A 20,092-nucleotide genomic window follows, 5' to 3' on the forward strand; every position below is an offset into this window, starting at 1 on the left:
CTGTACATTGGGGAAACCAAGCAGAGGCTTGAGGACCACTTTACAGAACACCTACGCTTGGTTTGCAATAAACAACTGCACCTCCCAGTCGTGAACTATTTCAACTCCCCCTAACAATATGTCCATCCTGGGCCTCCTCCAATGCCACAACGATGCCACCTGAAGGTTGCAGGAACAGCAACTCATATTCCGCTTGGGAACCCTGCTGCCCAATGGTGTCAATGTGGACTTCACCAGCTTCAAAATCTCCCCCTCCCCCACCGCATCCCTAAACCAGCCCAGCATGTCCCCGCCTCCCTAACATGTCCTTCTTCCCCCATCCCCTCCTCCCACCTCAAGCCCCACCCCCATCTCTTACCTGCTAGCCTCATCCCGCTCCCTTTACCTGCCTGTCCTCCCTGGACTCCTCCTATCTCCTCCCTATCTCCCCACTTGCACTCACCTCTCCTGGCTCCATCCCCGCCTCTTTAACTTGTCTGTCTCCTTCCACCTATCTTCTCCTCTCTCCCTATTTATTTCAGAACCCTGTTCCCCTCCCCATTTCTGATGAAGGGTCTGGGCCCAAAACGCCAGCTTTCCCGCTCCTCTGATGCTGCTTGGCCTGCTGTGTTCATCCAGCTATACACCTTGTTATCTCGGATTCTCCAGCATCTGCATTTCCCATTATCTCTAGTTCCACTCGTCTGCTATTTCCATGCAGGCATACATAAATTTTTCTCACGTCTCATGGGAGTCTTGCAGTTGGATCTGCTTAAACCGCCCTATCATGTCGCGCAGTTTACAACTCATTGCAAACAAACAAGTAAATAAATTGCCTCCTTTTTTTTCGCCTTCAATCTGTGAGGACTTAGTCTTTGTATCAAGTACAAAGAAGTTTCTCCTCCTCGACCAACTGATTCGTTGCTTTCCCCAGTGTAATACCGGCGAAATCAAGGTCTTTTGCTCGAAACAGGTTCTCCTCGAAGGCGATTCTGCAGCCCAGGAAAGTTAGCCCGATAAGACCGATTCCGAAGCGTCGCAAAGAGGGCGCAGCGCAGTCCATGTGTGTGTGGGGGTGGGGGTGAACTGGAAGCGCATGCGTTACTTCAGCAGTCGCTGGGGAATTATGAATGGATGATCAGAGCAGAATCGCAGTTGGAGAGAGCTGCAGACTAAGTCCTTTCAAAGTGCACTTTTTTGACTCTATATTTAGGTGACAGGGGACGTAACAGTCAGCTCTTCCGGATAAAACCAACTGCACCTGTAAATCGCTCCGTTAAAAGTGAGGGGTGAAATGCATTGCTCTCTGGCCTGTTGAAGCCAGAGCAACGCCAGGTCTACCAGGGGTGAGGGAGCACCGGCAGAGCCTTGGACGGACTGGCGACAGAACATGGCTGGAAATTTCAGGAAATATTACGCTGCTTTTATGCCAACTTTCATGGCATTGTTATACTTTGTGATAGCAAAGATCGGTGAGTTACTCGGGGGAAGGAAACCAAGTCAAATTAGTTTGCGGAATCGTGTAATGAAACTCCTTGGGTGTGGGGAAGGCATTTTCTCAGCACACCAGTGTTTGTACTGGGCTATTGTCAGGTTTCCCTTGTCAATTATTTTTTCTCCCACTGCCGAGGTGAAGTCATTTCCAGTGGCGATAAATACAGTAGTTATCTGGCGGGTGTTTTTGTTGTGTTCTGATGAGTATTTTTTGGTAGACTGCACCCATGCTTTTGAAATTTGTTCCAAATTTCAGAATGAGCACAATCTTGTTTCGCTTGGCCAATCATCGGAACAGCTTTGATGATCGAGGTCCCTGCCAAGGGGAGTCGGGCGGGGGAAGACAAAGGGGGTGTTGGATTAGCGATTGCAAATTCCCGGCGATCGTAGGGTAAACTGGCAGTTTGGTTCGGGCGGTAGCGGATTGATCGCCAGTCCTACGCTGCGCCTGATGTTGATTTCCAGTGTCTGCAATGAAACTGGAACTTGTCCCTTCCAGCATCATTTCGTAGCGAGTCTGTTCTCTGCTGAAAGGGAAGCATCGCAAGGCTCTCGCAACAGGAACACATCAACTCGCATTAGGAGGGGGGAAAACGAATATCCTTGTGTAACACATTTTAGATTTTTTTGTCAACATGAAGTCACCGAATTGGTGATGGCTCAAGTCCAGTTTCTGTCGCTCCCGTGGGCTGGTCTTGTGGTTTTTGATTTTTGACTTGGGATGACTCGCCAGAGCAGCTCCCGGCGGAACCCGGAACCCACTGGATCATTCCTTGACATTTCAGTCGTGTCACGTTGCTTGCTTTTGAACAAACAGTGACCCCGTGGGGTAGAGCAAATCTCCCAGCGACTGCTCCCACATTCATGTTTGGATGTGGACATGGTAGCTCGAAAGGCAGGGGAGGAAAGAACGGGAATTGCAATGTGGTTTCAATAAATATCGAGACTATCTGAAAAGGATTGTGGATGTAAATATTTGTTTGAGGTGGAATTTCAAATTTGTTTGATTTTAATCAAGAAATACGATAGTAAGTTTCTTCTCTTTCCCTTTGATTCAATGGATAGTAGTAGATTGCATTTCATCTCCCAGTTCCCCTTAAATTCTCTTATTCTGAAGCTGTGGACTTTAGTTATTGACTTTTCAAGGCTGTTTCAGGTTCCGGCGCCCTGTTTAAACTTTATGGGCGTGATTGTCAACACCAGAAAATCATTGCAAAATTATGTTGCCAAGATATAATTTGACTTATTATTGTCCCATGTACCAAGTGCCGTGAATAGTTTTGTTTTACATGCATAGAAACACAAAAAGTCATAGGGTGATTGAACAGTAAAGAATACAAAGTTACACTGCAAAGAAAATGCACAAAAGGCAAGATCAACATTAGATTTGAAATTTGAGAGGTCCATTCAGAAGTCTTAATACAGTGGGGGTGAAATTGTTTTTGAATTTGTTGGTACGTGTGTTCAAACTTTTGTGTATTCTGCCTGACAGCAGAGGTTGAAAGTGTCTTTCTTGATGTTGACTGCCTTCCCGAGGCTTTGAGAAGTGTAGATGGAGTCATTGGATGGAAGGTTGGCTTGCATGGTGGCCTGGGCTGTGTTCATAACTTTGTGCAATTTCTTATGACACTTGGCAGAGCAGTTGCGTACCAATTCGTGATGCACCCAGATAGAATGTTTTCTGTGGTGCATTTTTACAAGCTGGTGAGAGTCCTCGCAGACATGGTGAATTTCCTTATCCTCCTGAGGAAGAAGAGGCATTGTTGTGCCTCCTTGACCATTGCAACAATGCAGGTGGTCCAAGTCAGAATGGTGATTATCGGTCCTTGGAACTTGATACTCACAACATCTCCAACTTGGCTTCATCAATGTAAATATTGGCGTGCCCTTCTCCATGCTACCTGAAGTCGATGATCAGCTCTCTAGTTTTCCTGACATTTAGGGAGAGATTGTTATCCTTGGTGTTGTCACATCACCAAGCACTCTCTTTCTCTTATGTTCTGTTTCATCATTGTTTGGTATCTGGTCTACGATGGTAGTGTTAGCTACGAACTTGTAGATGGAGTTCAGATGAAATTTGGCCACGTAGTCGAGTAACCCTGATTTCGTAAACATTAACAAAAAAGTCTTTCTTGGGGCCCACAGTGATCATGAAATGTCGACTAAAGGGATTCTGAAAGGAAATTCAAGGTTGGCTTCAATCTGAGATACTTCGGGGAAGTTTTATTTCAAAACATTTAACCTGTTGTTTCACTCAAGAGGTCAATTGACAGTTTTGTCAATTTAAATGTGATAGTTTGTTCAAGAAGGAGTGAAAGGAAAATCCTACATTTTAATAAAAAATGAGCAGGTCAATGTTTGCAAATGCCACTAAAGGGAATTTTTTCAATCTAATCTACCTTTTTACGAGATTCAGTTTATCCATTCTCAATTTGATTGGCCTGTCTTTGCTCCTGATCTGGAGCTGTGAGTTAGATAACGTCAGGACATCACAGAGATTGATCATTGTGTAAAAAATGGTTGAAATTGCAAAAACTGCTTGTTTACGAGATTTAGGTTAAACACTATTCCTGTAACTTGCCATACTTAAAGTAATTTATTCGGTTAAATTTGAGAAGCCCTGACCGCATGACGGGTAGTCCAGATGTGTTTGCTACTTCTTTCCTGTTGTGACTCAGACTTAACATTTCTGATTTGAGGCAGTTTTCTGTCAATGGTCTTGATTGGCCCAAAATCAGATTATCTGCCCTCGAATCACTGCACTGAGAACTTTTTGTGTAAGCGTGTTGATATGCAACACAGGAAATTCTGTGTTTGTAACTTAATACATGTACAAAACTGTTTCTTATTTTTGAAGTAAAGCCAAAAGAATGCATCAACTTGCTCAGCAAATGGTGCACATTGGGATTTTGTTGGGGGTATGCATTAAAGATTATTGTTTGTGTCATTACCCACCGTCTTCACATTCACATTATCAGCACTCAGGCTGAATCAACTCTGATTTTCTTTTTCCCCGTTTTTCTACTTCTGGTAGAAATCGAAGAGGCAGTGCAGATGTGTACAATGAGGAGAAATGGATGACAGTGCATCACAGTTTTGCTGGGGTCATTTGTAGTACTGATCTTTAGAAATGTAGTTACAAGTATAAGGTGAATTCAGTTCAAGCACAGTTTATTCTCCTTTGGAGAAGCAAAGGTTAAATAAGATATCCAATACAAACTTGTTTATGATTATGAACCTAACAAATTTGTGTAAATTCTTGGAAGTAGCAAAGAAGTTTGTTGAGGATAGCACAACAGATACATTTGATAAATTGACAATGTAGCACACATAGTCAGTAATGACAAGTATAGGGTTGAAAAGAATGGTACCTTGGGTATGTTGGTTAATGAATTGGAGGTGGACAGGATAGGTGAATTTATTGTCTTTTCGGTGGATCACAATTTTGAGTGGCATCCTCTAGGAGTTGGAATTAAAAGTTTTAATTTCGCTTCATGATGGACCTGGATTTGAGCAGGTGATTTGACGTTTGGGGATTTTGCAAAACTTGTTTTGGTTGCAAGTAGAAGTCAGATAATAGCAGACTTTCCTGGAGTGGTGATTTGGCCAGCACACCAAAGATATGGGTAAATATGAATTAGAATTAGATTTTGTTGCCATGTGTACTCAAGTATGGTGAAAACTATACAAAGTCGCCATTCTCTGATGCCAGCTTGGTTACAAAACCAGAATTTTAAAAAAATTGGAGAAGTGCCTGATGGTGAGGGATCCCTCTTTCAACCCCGTAAACTTTCAAGTTCAGAAAGGATTATCCTAACACGGTCCTATGTCACACCTCTCTTAAGTTACTTTACGTGGAGTACAGACAAAATACTGGAAATATTCACCAGGGCTGGCAGCAGCAGTGGGGAAAGAGAGTGAGAGAGAAAGAGTTTGTGTTCCAGTTCAGAGAGCCTTGAGCAGCACTAGGACAAGTTCCACAGCAGTGATTGACTTTTTGGGTGAAACAATTTGCAGGAGGAGCCTAATATTGTTTTCAAGCGTGCAAGAACGTGGGTCCTTGGTGTATATGTTCACAATTGTTAGAAGGTGGCAGGACAAGTTATATCCAAAATAAAAAGCTTAATCTTAAAAATAGTGAAAAGCTAGGACAGCGCACCTAAAGTTGCTTAGGCACATGTACACAGATCACATAAATGTAGTCATGAGATACAAAGAAATTCGGAATCCTAACTTTTACAGCTGGATGACTAGATCACAAAGGGGAGCTGCAGCTATACAAAGCCTTGATTTGAAATTACATCTGGAGTCATGTCTGTAACAATGTATCTTACGAAGATCTGTTGGCTGTGGAAGGAGGGCAGTGCACATTAACTATGATATTACCAGATCTCCAAGCAGTAGATTGTGAGAAAAGATTGCTTAAGTGATTGAATATGTTATCCTGCAATTTCATTCAAGTGTTTAGGATTGTGAGAAGAATTAATAGGTTATGTAGGGATATTTTAATCTGCTCGTGGCAAATTTAGGACAAGAAAGACGAAATCATGGGCAAGTCATTGACGAAGGAAATTGGGAATATAGGTAAATCTGCAGTCTGGGAGAACCAGTTGGGGCAAAGCAAAGGGGCACAAACAGAATGCCCTTCTGTTTCCTTCACTGTCTGTTCTCCCATCCACCCCCCCACCATATTTTCCCATCCCTGTGTTTTCATGCCCCTATTTCTCCACCACTTTTTGTGCCCTCTTTTTCTGCCTCTAGTTGGGAAAGTCTGAATAAAACTAAAATGTTAGAAATTCTCATTGGCTGTAGTGCCTCTGTGGACAGAGGTATAGAATTTAAACTTTGAAGAGAATAGGACTTCTTCTGGTGAATTATCATATTTTTCTCAAGATTTTGTTTACAGATGCTGGCAGATGTGCTGAAGATTTTGGTAATTCAGGGAGTAAATGTTAACACAAGGGTTGCAGCAGTATGGAAAAATTTCCTTGAAAATACCAGCTCAATTAATCATTTTAATCCAAAGCAGAACTAGATGCATTGGAATTAAGAAACAGATCAGACACATCTCCTTGAGTGGCAGTACTGATTTGTGGGGCTCTTGATCTGCCGTTGGTGCTTCCAGAGTCCAAGGGGTTTGCGTTGGCCGGGCAATGAAATTATTTCACAGTGAACCCAAACTGATTTTAATGTGTTGAGAACCCTTCTTTCTGATATTGGAACCTGTTTGAAAATACAAAGAGAAAAGCATCACCTTGGTATATCATATTGTAATACTCGTGCGCCAAAGCTTGCATGAAAAATGGAGGTTAGCCATCGTGCTTTGGGGGCAGGAGAGAGTAAACATTAAATTTGTTTGGTAGCTGGGAGTTGAAGGTGGGCAGCAGCCAAAACCTGGACAAAACATTTGATAAAATATCACCCATCTCCGACCAAATTCAAATCATCAGATCTAATGACGTGAATTTCAAAATCAGGCATGAGTCAGTTGAGCTGATGACCATTTCTTAAGAAGAAAAAGGAAATGTAGGTGAAAAGTATAAATTTGACATCACATATGGAAACTGAGAGTTTGGCTTATTTTGAGGTTCTGCAAAGATTGAAGTTCATAATGATTTAACTAGAAAGGAGAAGCTCAAATATTGGGGGGCTGAAGATACTGCCATAGCATGTGAAGTCATGAGTAGACAAATGAAGATGCTGATTGCCCAAGTGCCTGGCAATTAATTGAGTCAAAAGGAAAGCAAGCAGGGTTGATGATATAGTGAACCGTTGGCAAAAGAAAGGGGGCCAGACTCAAAGATAGGCAGGAACTGTGGGCTACCATACAAGATCACAGACAGAAACTAATATCTGAGATAGAGAGCAAATTTGCAGAGCATATGGAAAGCCAAATCACTGAGAACATGGCTGCCAAACTAAGCAAGAGGATGGTAAATAAGCCAACACAGAACAACTGGGTATATGAGAAGAAAATAAAACCCAAAATGAGATGGACAGCACGATAGGTGTTGTACCATACAACTGTATTAAATGTCTGGTTACAAAAGTTCCCAGAGAAAAGAAAATTGCAGAGCAATTCAGGAGTAACCATAGAGTCGTGGAGATGTACAGCATGAAAACAAACCCTTTGGTCCAACTCGTCCATGCTGAACAGATATCCTAAATTAACCTAGTCCTATAGTCAGTATTTGAGGCATATCCCTGTAAACCCTTCCTATTCCAAGACCCATGCCTTTTAAACGTTGCAATTGAACCAGCCTCCACCACTTCCTCTGGCAGTTCATTCCATTCATACACCACCCTCTGCATGAAAAAGCTACCCCTGAGGTTCCTTTAAAATCTTTCCCCTCTCACCTTAAACCTATGCCCTCTAGTTTTGGACTTACCATGCCGGGGAAAATACCTCATCTATTCGCCCTATCCACGCCTATCATCATTTTATAAGCCTCTTCTAGGTTACCCCTCAGCCTCCAATGCCTTCGGGAAAATAGCCCCAGCCTATTCAGCCTCTCTCTATAGCTCAAACCCTCCAACCCTGGCAACATCCTTGTAAATCTTTTCAGAATCCTTTCTAGTTTCACAATATCCTTACTATAGCAGGGCAACCAGGACTGGACGCAATATTCCAAAAGTGGCCCAAGCAACGTCCTGTACAGATGTAAGCTGACCCTCCAACTCCTGTGCTCAATGCACTGACCATTGTGTATAGGAGTTAAAACATAAGACGATCTCCAAGATCAATGAAGCAAGATGTTGAGTTCTCAGTCAGAGTCATGAAAGAAGTTTCAGCAAACTGTGAAAGGTAGTACTTCATTCTGAAAAATAAAATATTCTAAGAGATAGGTCTGTCATGTTTAAAGGGGTCAGTTAGCTCACTTAGCTTGTAGGCTGGTTTGCAATACAGTGTGATGCCAACAGTGTGCATTCAATTCCCATGTTGAAAGGAATTTTTGTCTCAATCTGTCCCCTCTCCTGAGGCATAGTGACTATCAGTTCTCTCTCTCTCTCTCTCTCTCTTTCTGTCACTCATGAACAAGCAACTCAATGATTGAGTTGGATTACTTCAACTTTTTCATTTTAACACAGTGGAAATCCTTTTGTCCCCAGGTTGCTGCTTCTACAAAAGGTCTTGGAGCAGCCTTGGTAAAACAGAGGAACTGACAGCATTCTTTTCTAAAAGTTTAACTGCAATGAACATGGAAAAGGCACTTTTGTAATTTTTGTCTAGTTGTGGAAAATTACATCCTATTTAAATGAAAGAAATTTTGTGAATAGACATAATCTTTCACTGGAGCAAATTTACAAAGCAGAATCTGTTCAAACCATGAGCATATTGTTGAGGATTGATTGTTAAGATTTCACTCTGAAATGCAAGCCAGGAACAAAAGTAGTGCAAAAAATGGGACAGCTACAAAAATCATTTTAGGATTACAAAATCTGTTTCTGAGCAAGAATTTCCTGAAATAGTTAAGACAATCAACACAGTTTGCCTCCAGAGACTTTAAGGGATTCACTGAACAGTCTGGGTTCAACCCTTATCATGACATTACCCAAGTCTACGGAAAGATAGATCCAGATGATAGATAGAAATGTCTCAAAATCACAAGACATAGGATTAGTCGGAGTTGCCTTAACGTCTCTCAAGGCTGTTATGAAATATTAAATGGAAAGAGACATTAGACAAATCTTCAAAGCTAGATACTTTCTCCAAGCGACGAGGAGCAAGTAAGACAACCACTCGGTGACGTACAGGCAAAAGGGAGTCAACACTCCACACGTGGCAGATCACTACTTGAATGGGTGAAAGGACAAACTATTCATGTACAGGATCTCTCGACTTAACATTAGCTTGTTTACCCTCCATGGAAGCTGCCTGACCTGCTGTGATTGCCAGCGTTTTTGTTTTGTGTCCCATCATAGGATCCCATCATGGTTTCCAGCACCTGCAGTTCATTGTTGTTTTTTTAAACTCAGTACTGCAAGATCTCTAAGGTCATGGAAACTGAAACCAGTAGGCAAAGGAGAAGGAACGGCATTTATAGTTGACCCATCCCTGAGCTCGGAGAGCAGAAAAGGTTATCAACATTACTAAATAGTTTGACAGCATATACATCAAATGGCAAACCATCATCAACAACATCACTACAAATTAGACAATAATTGCGATGTAACATACGGCTCGACCACACGAGGAGCAGTATGCACAATATCACACACACAGCATGCTCATCTTCCTTGACAAGTGCAAAATTAACCAGTGGGAGGTACAACATCCTACTTTCCGAAATGATATGATGAATCATGTATTGCTAACAAAAGAAACAAAGTTCTTGAGGAGTTCAGAGATAGTAAGAACAGCAGATGCTGGAGAATCTGAGATAACATGGTGTGAAGCTGGATGAACACAGCTGGCCAAGCAGCATCAGAGGGGCAGGAAAGCTTGACGTTTTGGGTCGGGACCCTTCATCAGAAACTTAGGTTATGCAGACAGAGGCTCTCCTGCCTCTCTGATGCTGCTTGGCCTGCTGTGTTCATCCAGCTTCACACCGTGTTATCGCTTGAGGAATTCAGTTTACATGTTAGAATAAATTGTTAATCTTAACTTAATTTTTTGCCTGTGAAAGTAATTTGGATATGTTTCAGGGAATGATTATAGCTTGGAAGGGAGATACTTAGCTCATCATGTCTACACTAGCTCTCCAAATGGGTAATTCACTTTTTGTTTGCTTCACTGGTCTTCTCTGTTTAACTGTACACATTCCTTCTTTGCACTTTTTACTCTAACTCCCGCTTGAATGCTTCACTTGGACTTTTCTCCAACATTCTCTTTGGCAGGGCATTTCAGACCCTAACCACTTGCTGGTTGAACAGATTTGTTTTTCTGACTTTGTTTTACTTTTGCCATTTAGTTGAAATCTATGCCCTCTTGTAATTGTTCCTTTCACGTTTGGGACAATTTCTCCCTGTCTACTTCGTCCAGATTTGGAATACTTCAATCAAATCTACTCAGCCTACTTTTCTCTGGGGAAACCGATCCTAAATTTTCCAATCTATCTGCATAACTGAAGTTTCTCATCCTTGGAGCCATTCTTGTCAGCCTCTTCTACACTCTAATCTATCAGCCTTCTGATACTTCTTTTTAAAGTGTGGTTTCCAGAACTGTCCACAGTTTTCCAGCTGCGACCGATCAAATGTCTTATGCAAGCCCTTAACTTGCTTGCTTTTGTACCTTAGGTCCTTACCAGTGAAGCCGAGGGTAAGGTCTTGTCTGTTTCATTGTTTGGTTTCTCATGTACACATGCGTGAACATATATATACTCAAGTCCCACTGCTCAGAATCCTTTTTATTTTACTTTTTCTTTCTCCAGATTGATTTTCTTCTCATATCTCCGCATTGACATTTTTCTGTCATTTGCTCTCTGCCCCTTGACTTCGAGAGCTGAATGCAACGTACTTGAAGAATCTTAAGAGTTTTGAGTTGAATTGTGATTATTTCAAATTTAGAGGAACCAAAAGATGTAAAGACACACAACAGTGCACCATTTTATTATGTATTATGCTGAAGGATGAATCAAACTTCTTTGTGAGTTCATGTTGTCTACTCATGAGAGTCTTCCAGGTTTCAACATACTCTGCTATTTACGCTCAGTGATAAGAAACTCTGTGACATCATCACAAGGTTGCTTTAGGATCATGAAACCCTTCCACAACGGTTCTAACAGATTGACAAGGTCTGCATGGTAGACTAGTAACATCAGAACACATAGGATCCAGGGAGACCTAGCCAACAGCAGGCAAAATTAGTTTGATGATAGGATACAGAGGGTGGTGGTGGAGGCGTGTTGTTCAGGCTGGAGGCCTGTGACAAGCAATGTCAGTGTCAACAAGGCTTGGTACTGGGTCCACTGTTCATAATTTATCTAAATAATTTGGATAAGAATACAGGAAGCATGATTAATAAGTTTGCAGATGACACCAAAATTGTGCGCTATATCACCAATGAAGAATGTTATCTCAGAGTACAGTGGGACTCTGATCAACTGGGCCAGTGGGCCAAAGAGTAGCAGAAGGAATTAATTCAAACAAATGCGAGGTACTGCATTTTAGTAACCAACCAGGGTAGGACTTAGAGGTCGTGTTAGGATCCTGTGGAGTCTTGTTGAACAGAGAGCCAGGGGTGCGGATACATAGTTCCTTGAAAGTGAAATCACAGCTTGTCAAGATGGTGAAAGGTGTGTGGCACAGATGCTTTCATTAGTCAGATCACTGCATACAAGAATTGGAATGCCGTGTTATGGCTATACAAGGCAATGGTGAGGTCACATTTTGAGTACTGTGTACTGTTCTGGTTGCCTTGCTATAGAAACCATCAAACTAAACTGGAAAGGGTGCAAAAAATATTTAAAAGAATGTTCCTGAGACGAGGTGGTCTGAGGAATAAGGACAGGCTGCATAGGCTGTGACTTGTTACCCTGGAGCACAGAAGGCTGTGGCGTAACCTTATAGAAGTTTATAAAATCATGATCGACATAGATAAAGTCTTTTCCCCATGGTAAGGGAGCCCAAAAATAGAGGGCATAGGTTTAAAGTGGGAGGAAAAAATTTAAAATGGACCCGAAGGGTAGCTTTTTCATACACAAATGGTGGTCTGTGTGTGGAATGAACTGCTAGAGGAAGTGGTGGAGGCGAGTACAATTACAACATTTAAAAAACATTTGGATGGGTACATGAATAGAGAATGTTCAGAAGGATATGGGCCAAACGCAGGAAAATGGAACTAGTTCAGTTTAGGAAACCTGGTCAGCATGGATGAGTTGGGCTGAAGGGTCTGTTTCTGTGCTGTCTGTCTGACTCTAAGCAGGACCAGATCTCATAAAGCACGCTTGATTCTTTGGAAATATTTACTTTACTTTGTGAGCAGAATTATTGTTGTCTTTATGTGTAGAATACTTGGGGAACTAATAGGAATGAAAAGCATTGTGACTTGATCCACATTTCTGAATCCTTCTTTCATTCAATAAGCATGCCAGTACCCTGGGTAAAAGCAAATAAACAGTATAGTCTTGGTAACTGACCCAGTCAACTGTTCGGGTTTACACAAATGATTCATGGAATCTAATTACTTATTTAGGTTCTAAATTTTCTATCTTTCTTCACTATATGTAACACACAATATTCTATAATTGAGAATATACGGGCTCCCTGGTTAAAGATTCTTCTCGCACCGCGCACGGGAGGCTGCGTTTCTGAGTGAGTGCACCCCAGGTTACCCATTACTCCCTGCCCTTCTTTGTATGTTAATCTACGGGGTTTTCAGCCTGACATTGCACATCTTGATTAAAGGATTTAACTCCAGGCAACAAACAAAACCTCTTTGATTCCCAAATTCCTCATTCCCATTCTCCGCCCATTGCCTTTCCTGGCCAAGTCTTATTGATTTGGTCTTCTGTCCTCAGAACCTCAACAAAACTTATTATGTGCAGAATTGTGAGACTTATGAAGTTTTATCTGGGAATTACAGAAGGTTTGCTATAGCTCAGTAGGTAGAGACAACTCTCAAAGCAAATGGCACAGTAATTCCCTAATGAACAGCAAATCAATCAGGTGGACATAACATTTAAAACAAAGGAGTCACCCTGGTGATTTCTTCAGGAAAAGGTGATAAAATTTGGATCACTCTTTTTGATAAGTTGTTAGATGACTTATTAAATTTAAAACTGCGATCAAGACTGAAATAACTCCACAGAGGCTGGTATCCCATCACCAAGTCACCCTTTATTTACACATGGGAGGTGATTGCCCAGTGGTATTGTTACTGGACTGTTAATCCAGACACCCAGATAATGTTTTGGGGACACTGGTTCAAATCCCGAAATGGCAGATGGTGGAATTCGAGCTCAATAAAATATCTGGAATTCAGAGTGTAATGATGACTGGATTGTTGGAAAAACCCATCTGGTTCACAAATGTCCCTTAGGGAAGGAAACTGCCATCCTCACCTGGTCTGACCTATACGTGACTCCAGAACCATAGCAATGTGGTTGACTCTGAACTGCTCTCTGGGGCAATTAGGGATGGGCAATAAATGCTGCCTAGCCAGCGTCACCCTCATCCCAAGTATGAATTAAAAATACATAGGGATAGTCACTGGTCCGGCTTTTTAGACCAAGCTGTCAGAGTGAACAGACCCACTGACACTCTGGTTTATATCTGTCAGCCAGGGCTCCCTGATTAGGGCTGTTCATGTGGTCCAATCAGGGAACTCGTATTATATGAGATCCAACTGGATGACCTCATTACAATCACAACAAATAGATATCAAACATAAGAGGGATATGCAACTAACATGCAGGTACATAGAGTTAGATTACAGATAAGTCAGAATCCCACTGAATGATAGAACTGTTTTGAGGAGCCAAATGTGTTTATGGTGAGTTTGCCTCAAGGAATGTTGAGTTGGTGTCTTTCCTCATGGGTTATGCAAAGAGAATTGCAAAGGGGTCCCTTTGCTGTTTGCTGTGCAGCAACCCTCTGAAAGAAGATGTGCATGAATGGATTGAATTTAATTGCAATGTGATGCTTAAAAATCCTCCTATGAATTCAGCATCAAAAAAGTGTACCTCAACAACATTAAATATATTGCTGTTATGTGGGATTTTGCTGTGCATAAATTTGTTGCCATAGCTCCTGCATTACAACCATGACCTCAATTCAAAGATGCACAATTGACAGTAAAGTACATTGGCACATCCTGAGGTTGTGAAAACTGCTAGAGCAATTGCAGAAAATGAGAGACATGGTCATTTCTCCGAGGGCCACGTGAATTTTCAGGAACATGCAACTGGATATGGGCACGTGGGTTTAGTGCTGCTGCTCGGGTGGCATCATGGTTGTCTGACCTGGTGAAGCAACCTGTTTACATTATTTTTTAAGATGTACAATCTCTTGAAGTCAGTGTTAGCTTAACCATTGCCACATCTCCTAATAACATTGTTAATGCAAAGCCACAAATGTTTTAATTCAACCATTATACATTTAGGCTAAAAAAGTCACAGATTCCATTTTCATGTATTTTTATGCTTCTGTCCTTCATCAGTATATATTTGGAATACAGCACTTAGCAAACCATCAGTGTGGCTGCTCTGCTGTCACATTTGCTACATGGCTTTGTAATTTTCTTGTTTGCTTAGAGTGCCAAAAGTATCAAATGGTCATTTCCAGTAAAAGACACAGAACTCTATGCAGCCCATCTAATCCAACGTGAAAAAACAATTCCAGTAATTTTGCAGTCTATAATTTACAAAGTTTGTTTACTTAAAGAAATGAGGGGACTTCAGGAAATAATGGATGACTCCCCATTACTCTTAACAGGCTATCTGATTCAGATAGGCTTTAAGTATGCCTCACCCTGCCTTTAACTGAGAACTGATTAAGGAGGAGGCTACAGGAAGTTCAAGCTTTGAAAGCTAGTACTATGTGTTTCTTTCAATGGCATAGTGATGAGTGAGGCGGAGTGATGGAGACATTTACATGAAGGCAATTTTGCAGTTCAGCCAATTGGAATTTATCAAATATTCTCCCACATGAGAAATCATATAGATGATGGTTTGGAACTGGATACTGCATTTAAAACGTGCGAGTGCCAAATGAGGAAGGACTGCTGAATGTATATTGGATAACATGACATGACATGAGAATAGAACAGAAATTTCCTGTCATGTGTACCTCAAAAAATATAGTGAGAAGTTTTATAAATTGTGTCACCATGATGCCTACGGCTGTGACATATAATGTGATATATAATCCCGAAAAATAGTAAAAGTATTCAAAGTTCATGACAGTTCAGTTAATGGCTCCCAGGTTCAGGGAAAGCTGATTTGAGGAACACTGGAATACTCTGAAGACGCAGCTGAGATGATCAAACAGCCAAGCCGAGTTGAGACCACAACTCCTGGATGAGATTGCCTGCTGAGCCACTGGAATACCTGGAAGCTTCCACGTTGCAACAAGACCATTTTTCTCCTCCTTCAGGCCCTGGAGCCTTGGCCCAACCTGCAAGTCTGGGCTGGAGGAGTAAGCCCAGGACCTGTTGCTCACTCTCCCAGGAGAACCCCAGGCTGGGTTGGAATAGTATTTGGCTCATCCTGGCATTGCTGCTGCTGGCGGCCCCCTCCTTCATCCACCACCCTCCAGGCATAAAGTAAAAGAAAACAAAGAAAAAATGAAGGGAAAAAGTTCAATAAAAAGAAAACAAGAGCACTCTTGTGTGGATCTTATGCTTGCTCTCTGTGTAGATATGAAGACGTTTTATCTTTTTTTGTCATTGGTATTAGAACATAGAACATAGAACAGTATAGCACAGAACAGGCCCTTCAGCCCACGATGTTGTGCCGACCATTGATCCTTATGTATGCACCCTCAACTTTCTGTGACCATATGCATGTCCAGCAGTCTCTTAAATGTCCCCAATGACCTTGCTTCCACAACTGCTGGCAACGCATTCCATGCTCTCACAACTCTCTGTGTAAAGAACCCGCCTCTGACATCCCCTCTATACTTTCCTCCAACCAGCTTAAAACTATGACCCCTCGTGCTAGCCATTTCTGCCCTGGGAATTAGTCTCTGGCTATCAACTCTATCTATGCCTCTTATTATCTTGTATACCTCAATTAGGTCCCCTCTCCTCCTCCTTTTCTCCAATGAAAAGATTCCGAGCTCAGTCAACCTCTCTTCATAAGATAAGCCGTCCAGTCCAGGCAGCATCCTGGTAAACCTCCTCTGAACCCTCTCCAAAGCATCCACATCTTTCCTATAATAGGGCAACCAGAACTGGACGCAGTATTCCAAGTGCGGTCTAACCAAAGTTTTATAGAGCTGCAACAAGATCTCACGACTCTTAAACTCAATCCCCCTGTTAATGAAAGCCAAAACACCATATGCTTTCTTAACAACCCTGTCCACTTGGGTGGCCATTTTAAGGGATCTATGTATCTGCGCACCAAGATCCCTCTGTTCCTCCACACTGCCAAGAATCCTATCCTTAATCCTGTACTCAGCTTTCAAATTTGACCTTCCAAAATGCATCACCTCGCATTTATCCAGGTTGAACTCCATCTGCCACCTCTCAGCCCATCTCTGCATCCTGTCAATGTCCCGCTGCAGCCTACAACAGCCCTCTATACTGTCAACGACACCTCCAACCTTTGTGTCGTCTGCAAACTTGCTGACCCATCCTTCAATCCCCTCATCCAAAGTCATTAATAAAAATTACAAACAGTAGAGGCCCAAGGACAGAGCCCTGTGGAACACCACTCTCCACTGACTTCCAGGCAGAATATTTTCCTTCTACTACCACTCGCTGTCTTCTGTTGGCCAGCCAATTCTGTATCCAGACAGCTGAGTTCCCCTGTATCCCATTCCTCCTGACCTTCTGAATGAGCCTACCATGGGGAACCTTATCAAATGCCTTGCTGAAGTCCATATATACCATATCCACAGCTCGACCCTCATCAACTTTTCTAGTCACATCCTCAAAGAACTCGATAAGGTTTGTGAGGCATGACCTGCCCCTCTCAAAGCCGTGTTGACTGCATTTGATCAAGCCATGCTCTTCCAGATGGTCATAAATCCTATCCCTCAGAATCCTTTCTAACACCTTGCAGACGACAGACGTGAGACTTACTGGTCTGTAATTGCCGGGGATTTCCCTATTTCCTTTCTTGAAGAGAGGAATTACATTTGCCTCTCTCCAGTCCTCAGGTACGACTCCAGTGGAGAGTGAGCATGCAAAGATCTTCGCAAGTGGTGAAGCAATTGCATTTCTTGTTTCCCAAAGCAGCCGAGGACAAATCTGGTCCGGGCCTGGCGACTTGCCAATCTTAATGTTTGACAAAATTTTCAGCACATCAGCTTCCTCTATCTCTATCCATTCCAGCATGCACACCTGCTCTTCAAAGGTTTCATTCACTACAAAGTTCGTTTCTTTTGTAAAGACAGAAGCAAAAAACTCATTTAGGGCTTCCCCTACCTCCTCAGACTCCACTCACAAGTTCCCTATGCTATCCCTGATCGGCCCTACTCTTTCTTTGACCATTCTCTTATTCCTCACATAAGTGTAAAATACCTTTGTGTTCTCCCTAATCCGTTCTGCCAAGCCTTTCTCGTGCCCCCTCCTGGCTCTCCTCAGACCATTTTTGAGCTCCTTCCTTGCCTGCCTGTAATCCCTCTAGAGCTGAGCTTGACTCTAGCTTCCTCCACCTTATGTAAGCTACCTTCTTCCTTTTGACGAGAAGCTCCACCGCTCTCGTTATCCAAGGTTCCTTTATCTTACCCCTTCTTGCCTGTCTCAGAGGGACATATTTATTCATCACTCGCAACAACTATTCCTTAAACAGGCTCCACATGTCTATAGTGCCTTTACCATGGAACAATTGCTCCCAGTCCATGCTTCCTAACTCATGTCTAATCGCATCATAGTTTCCTCTTCCCCAATTAAATGTCCTCCCATTTTGCCTAATCCTCTCCTTCTCCATAGCTATGTAGAATGTGAGGCTGTTATGGTCACTGTCACCAAAATGGTCTCCCACCACAAGATCTGATACCTGCCCCAGCTCCTTTCCGAGCACCAAGTCTAGAATGGCCTCTCCCCTCATCGGCCTGTCAATGTACTGCATTAGGAAACCCTCCTGAACACACCTTACAAAAACAGCTCCATTCAAATCTTCTGCTCGAAGGAGGTTCCAATCAATATTAGGAAAGTTAAAGTCACCCATTACAACAACCCTACTACGTCCGCACTTTTCCAAAATCTGCTGACCTACGCTTTCTTCAATCTCCCTGCTGCTATTGGGGGGCCTGTAGTAAACCCCTAACGAGGTGACTACTCCCTTGCTGTTCCTAATTTCCATCCATACTGACTCAGTAGGCAGATCTTCCTCGACAATGGAAGCTTCTGTAGCTGTGATACCCTCTCTGATTAGTAGTGCTACACCCCCTCCTCTTTTTCCCCCCTCCCTATTCTTTTTAAATGTTCTAAACCCTGGAACATCCAGCAACCATTCCTGCCCCCGAGAAACCCATGTCTCTGTTATGGCCACAACATCATAGCACCAGGTACTGATCCATGCTGTAAGTTCATCACTTTTATTCCTGATACTCCTTGTGTTAAAGCAAATACACTTTAACTGATCCCTTGGTTCCTTCCCAGGAAAATCCTTCCCACTAGCTGGTCTACCTCTTGCTACTGCCTCACCTGCATCAACTCTCACGTCTGGTGTACAGCTCAGGTTCCCGCCCCCCTGCCATACTAGTTTAAACCCTCTCGAACTACTCGAGCAAACCTTCCACCCAGGACATTGGTCCCCTTCCAGTTCAGATGCAACCCGTCCTTCTTGTACAGGTCCCACCTTCCCCAGAAGGCATGCCAATTATCTACATATCTGAAGCCCTCCCTCCTACACCAGCTGCGCAGCCACGTGTTAAGCTGCGCCCGCTCCCTGTTCCTCGCCTCGCTATCTCGTGGCACCGGTAGTAAACTAGAGAACACTACTCTGTTTGTCCTGCTTTGCAGCTTCCATCCTAACTCCCTGAAATCACTTTTTATATCCTCAATCCTTTTTCTGGCTATATCATTAGTGCCAATATGTAACACGATTTCTGGCTGTTTGCCCTCCCCTTTTAGAACGTTATACACCCGATCGGAGACGTCCTGGGCCCTGGCACAAGGGAGGCAACGTACCTTCCGGGAATCCCGATCCTGACCACAAAATCTCCTGTCGATTCCCCTACCACGAGTACTTTTCTATTCTGCCCCCTTCCCTTCTTTGCCACAGTGTCAGGCTCAGTGCTAGAGAACTGACTACTATGGTTTTCCTCTGGTAGGTCATCCCCCCCAGCAGTATCCAAAACGGTATACTTATTGCTGAGGGGAATGTCCACAGGGGATCTCTGCACTGTCTGTCTGTCCCCTTTCCTCCCCCTAACTGTAACCCATCTATCCTTGTCCTGAGCCTTAGGAGTGACCAACTCCCGGTAACTCCTCTCAATTACCCCCTCTGCCTCCCGAATGATCCGTAGTTCATCCAGCTCCAGCTCCATTTCCCTAACACGGTTTTCAAGGAGCTGTAGTTGGGTGCACTTCCCGCAGATGTAGCCAGCGGAGACGTGTGCCATGTCTCCCACCTGCCACATTCTGCAGGAGGAGCAAGCAACTGCCCTAGCATCCGTACCCCACTTATCTGAATACCCACTCAGTACTAAAGTAGAAAGCTTAGTTGAAGTTGCTATAAAATTAATAACAAACTTATATTCAATGGAGAAAGTTTCGAATGAACCTTACCTTATTAACTAGGTTAGAGGAGGAGGGTGGGTGGGAGACACTACGGTTGTAGAGTCTCGGGTTTAGCCGCCTTGCTGATATATATGGTCACTGCTTTCCTTCCCGGCTGCCCCTCTGGCCCTCGTCACTTCGTCCGCTGCTCCCGCTCCTTCTGTGAAAGAGAAAAACACCGCTGCCCGCTACCGGTCAGTAATTTTTAAAAAACTGCCTTACCTTAGCTGCAGTCTTCCAGGTTCATCTTACCTCCGCTGCTGCTCATACTCAAAGTGGCCGTTGGCT

At 43.0% G+C, this 20,092-nt stretch overlaps 1 protein-coding gene across 4 annotated transcripts in view; it reads left to right on the forward strand.

The window, feature by feature from the left end:
• The first annotated feature begins 1,105 nt into the window (after positions 1–1,105).
• LOC125448011 (disintegrin and metalloproteinase domain-containing protein 9-like) overlaps positions 1,106–20,092 on the forward strand; it is a 134,587-nt gene continuing 115,600 nt past the window's right edge. For all 4 annotated transcript variants that reach the window (XM_059641071.1, XM_059641072.1, XM_048522882.2 and 1 more), the window contains exon 1: positions 1,106–1,451. In XM_059641071.1, coding sequence (XP_059497054.1) covers positions 1,370–1,451 — 82 coding nt within the window. In that variant the 5' untranslated portion in view covers positions 1,106–1,369. The remainder of the gene's footprint in view (positions 1,452–20,092) is intronic.

Source organism: Stegostoma tigrinum, chromosome 40 (genome assembly GCF_030684315.1).
Source record: "Stegostoma tigrinum isolate sSteTig4 chromosome 40, sSteTig4.hap1, whole genome shotgun sequence".
Taxonomy (NCBI): Eukaryota; Metazoa; Chordata; class Chondrichthyes; order Orectolobiformes; family Stegostomatidae; genus Stegostoma; species Stegostoma tigrinum.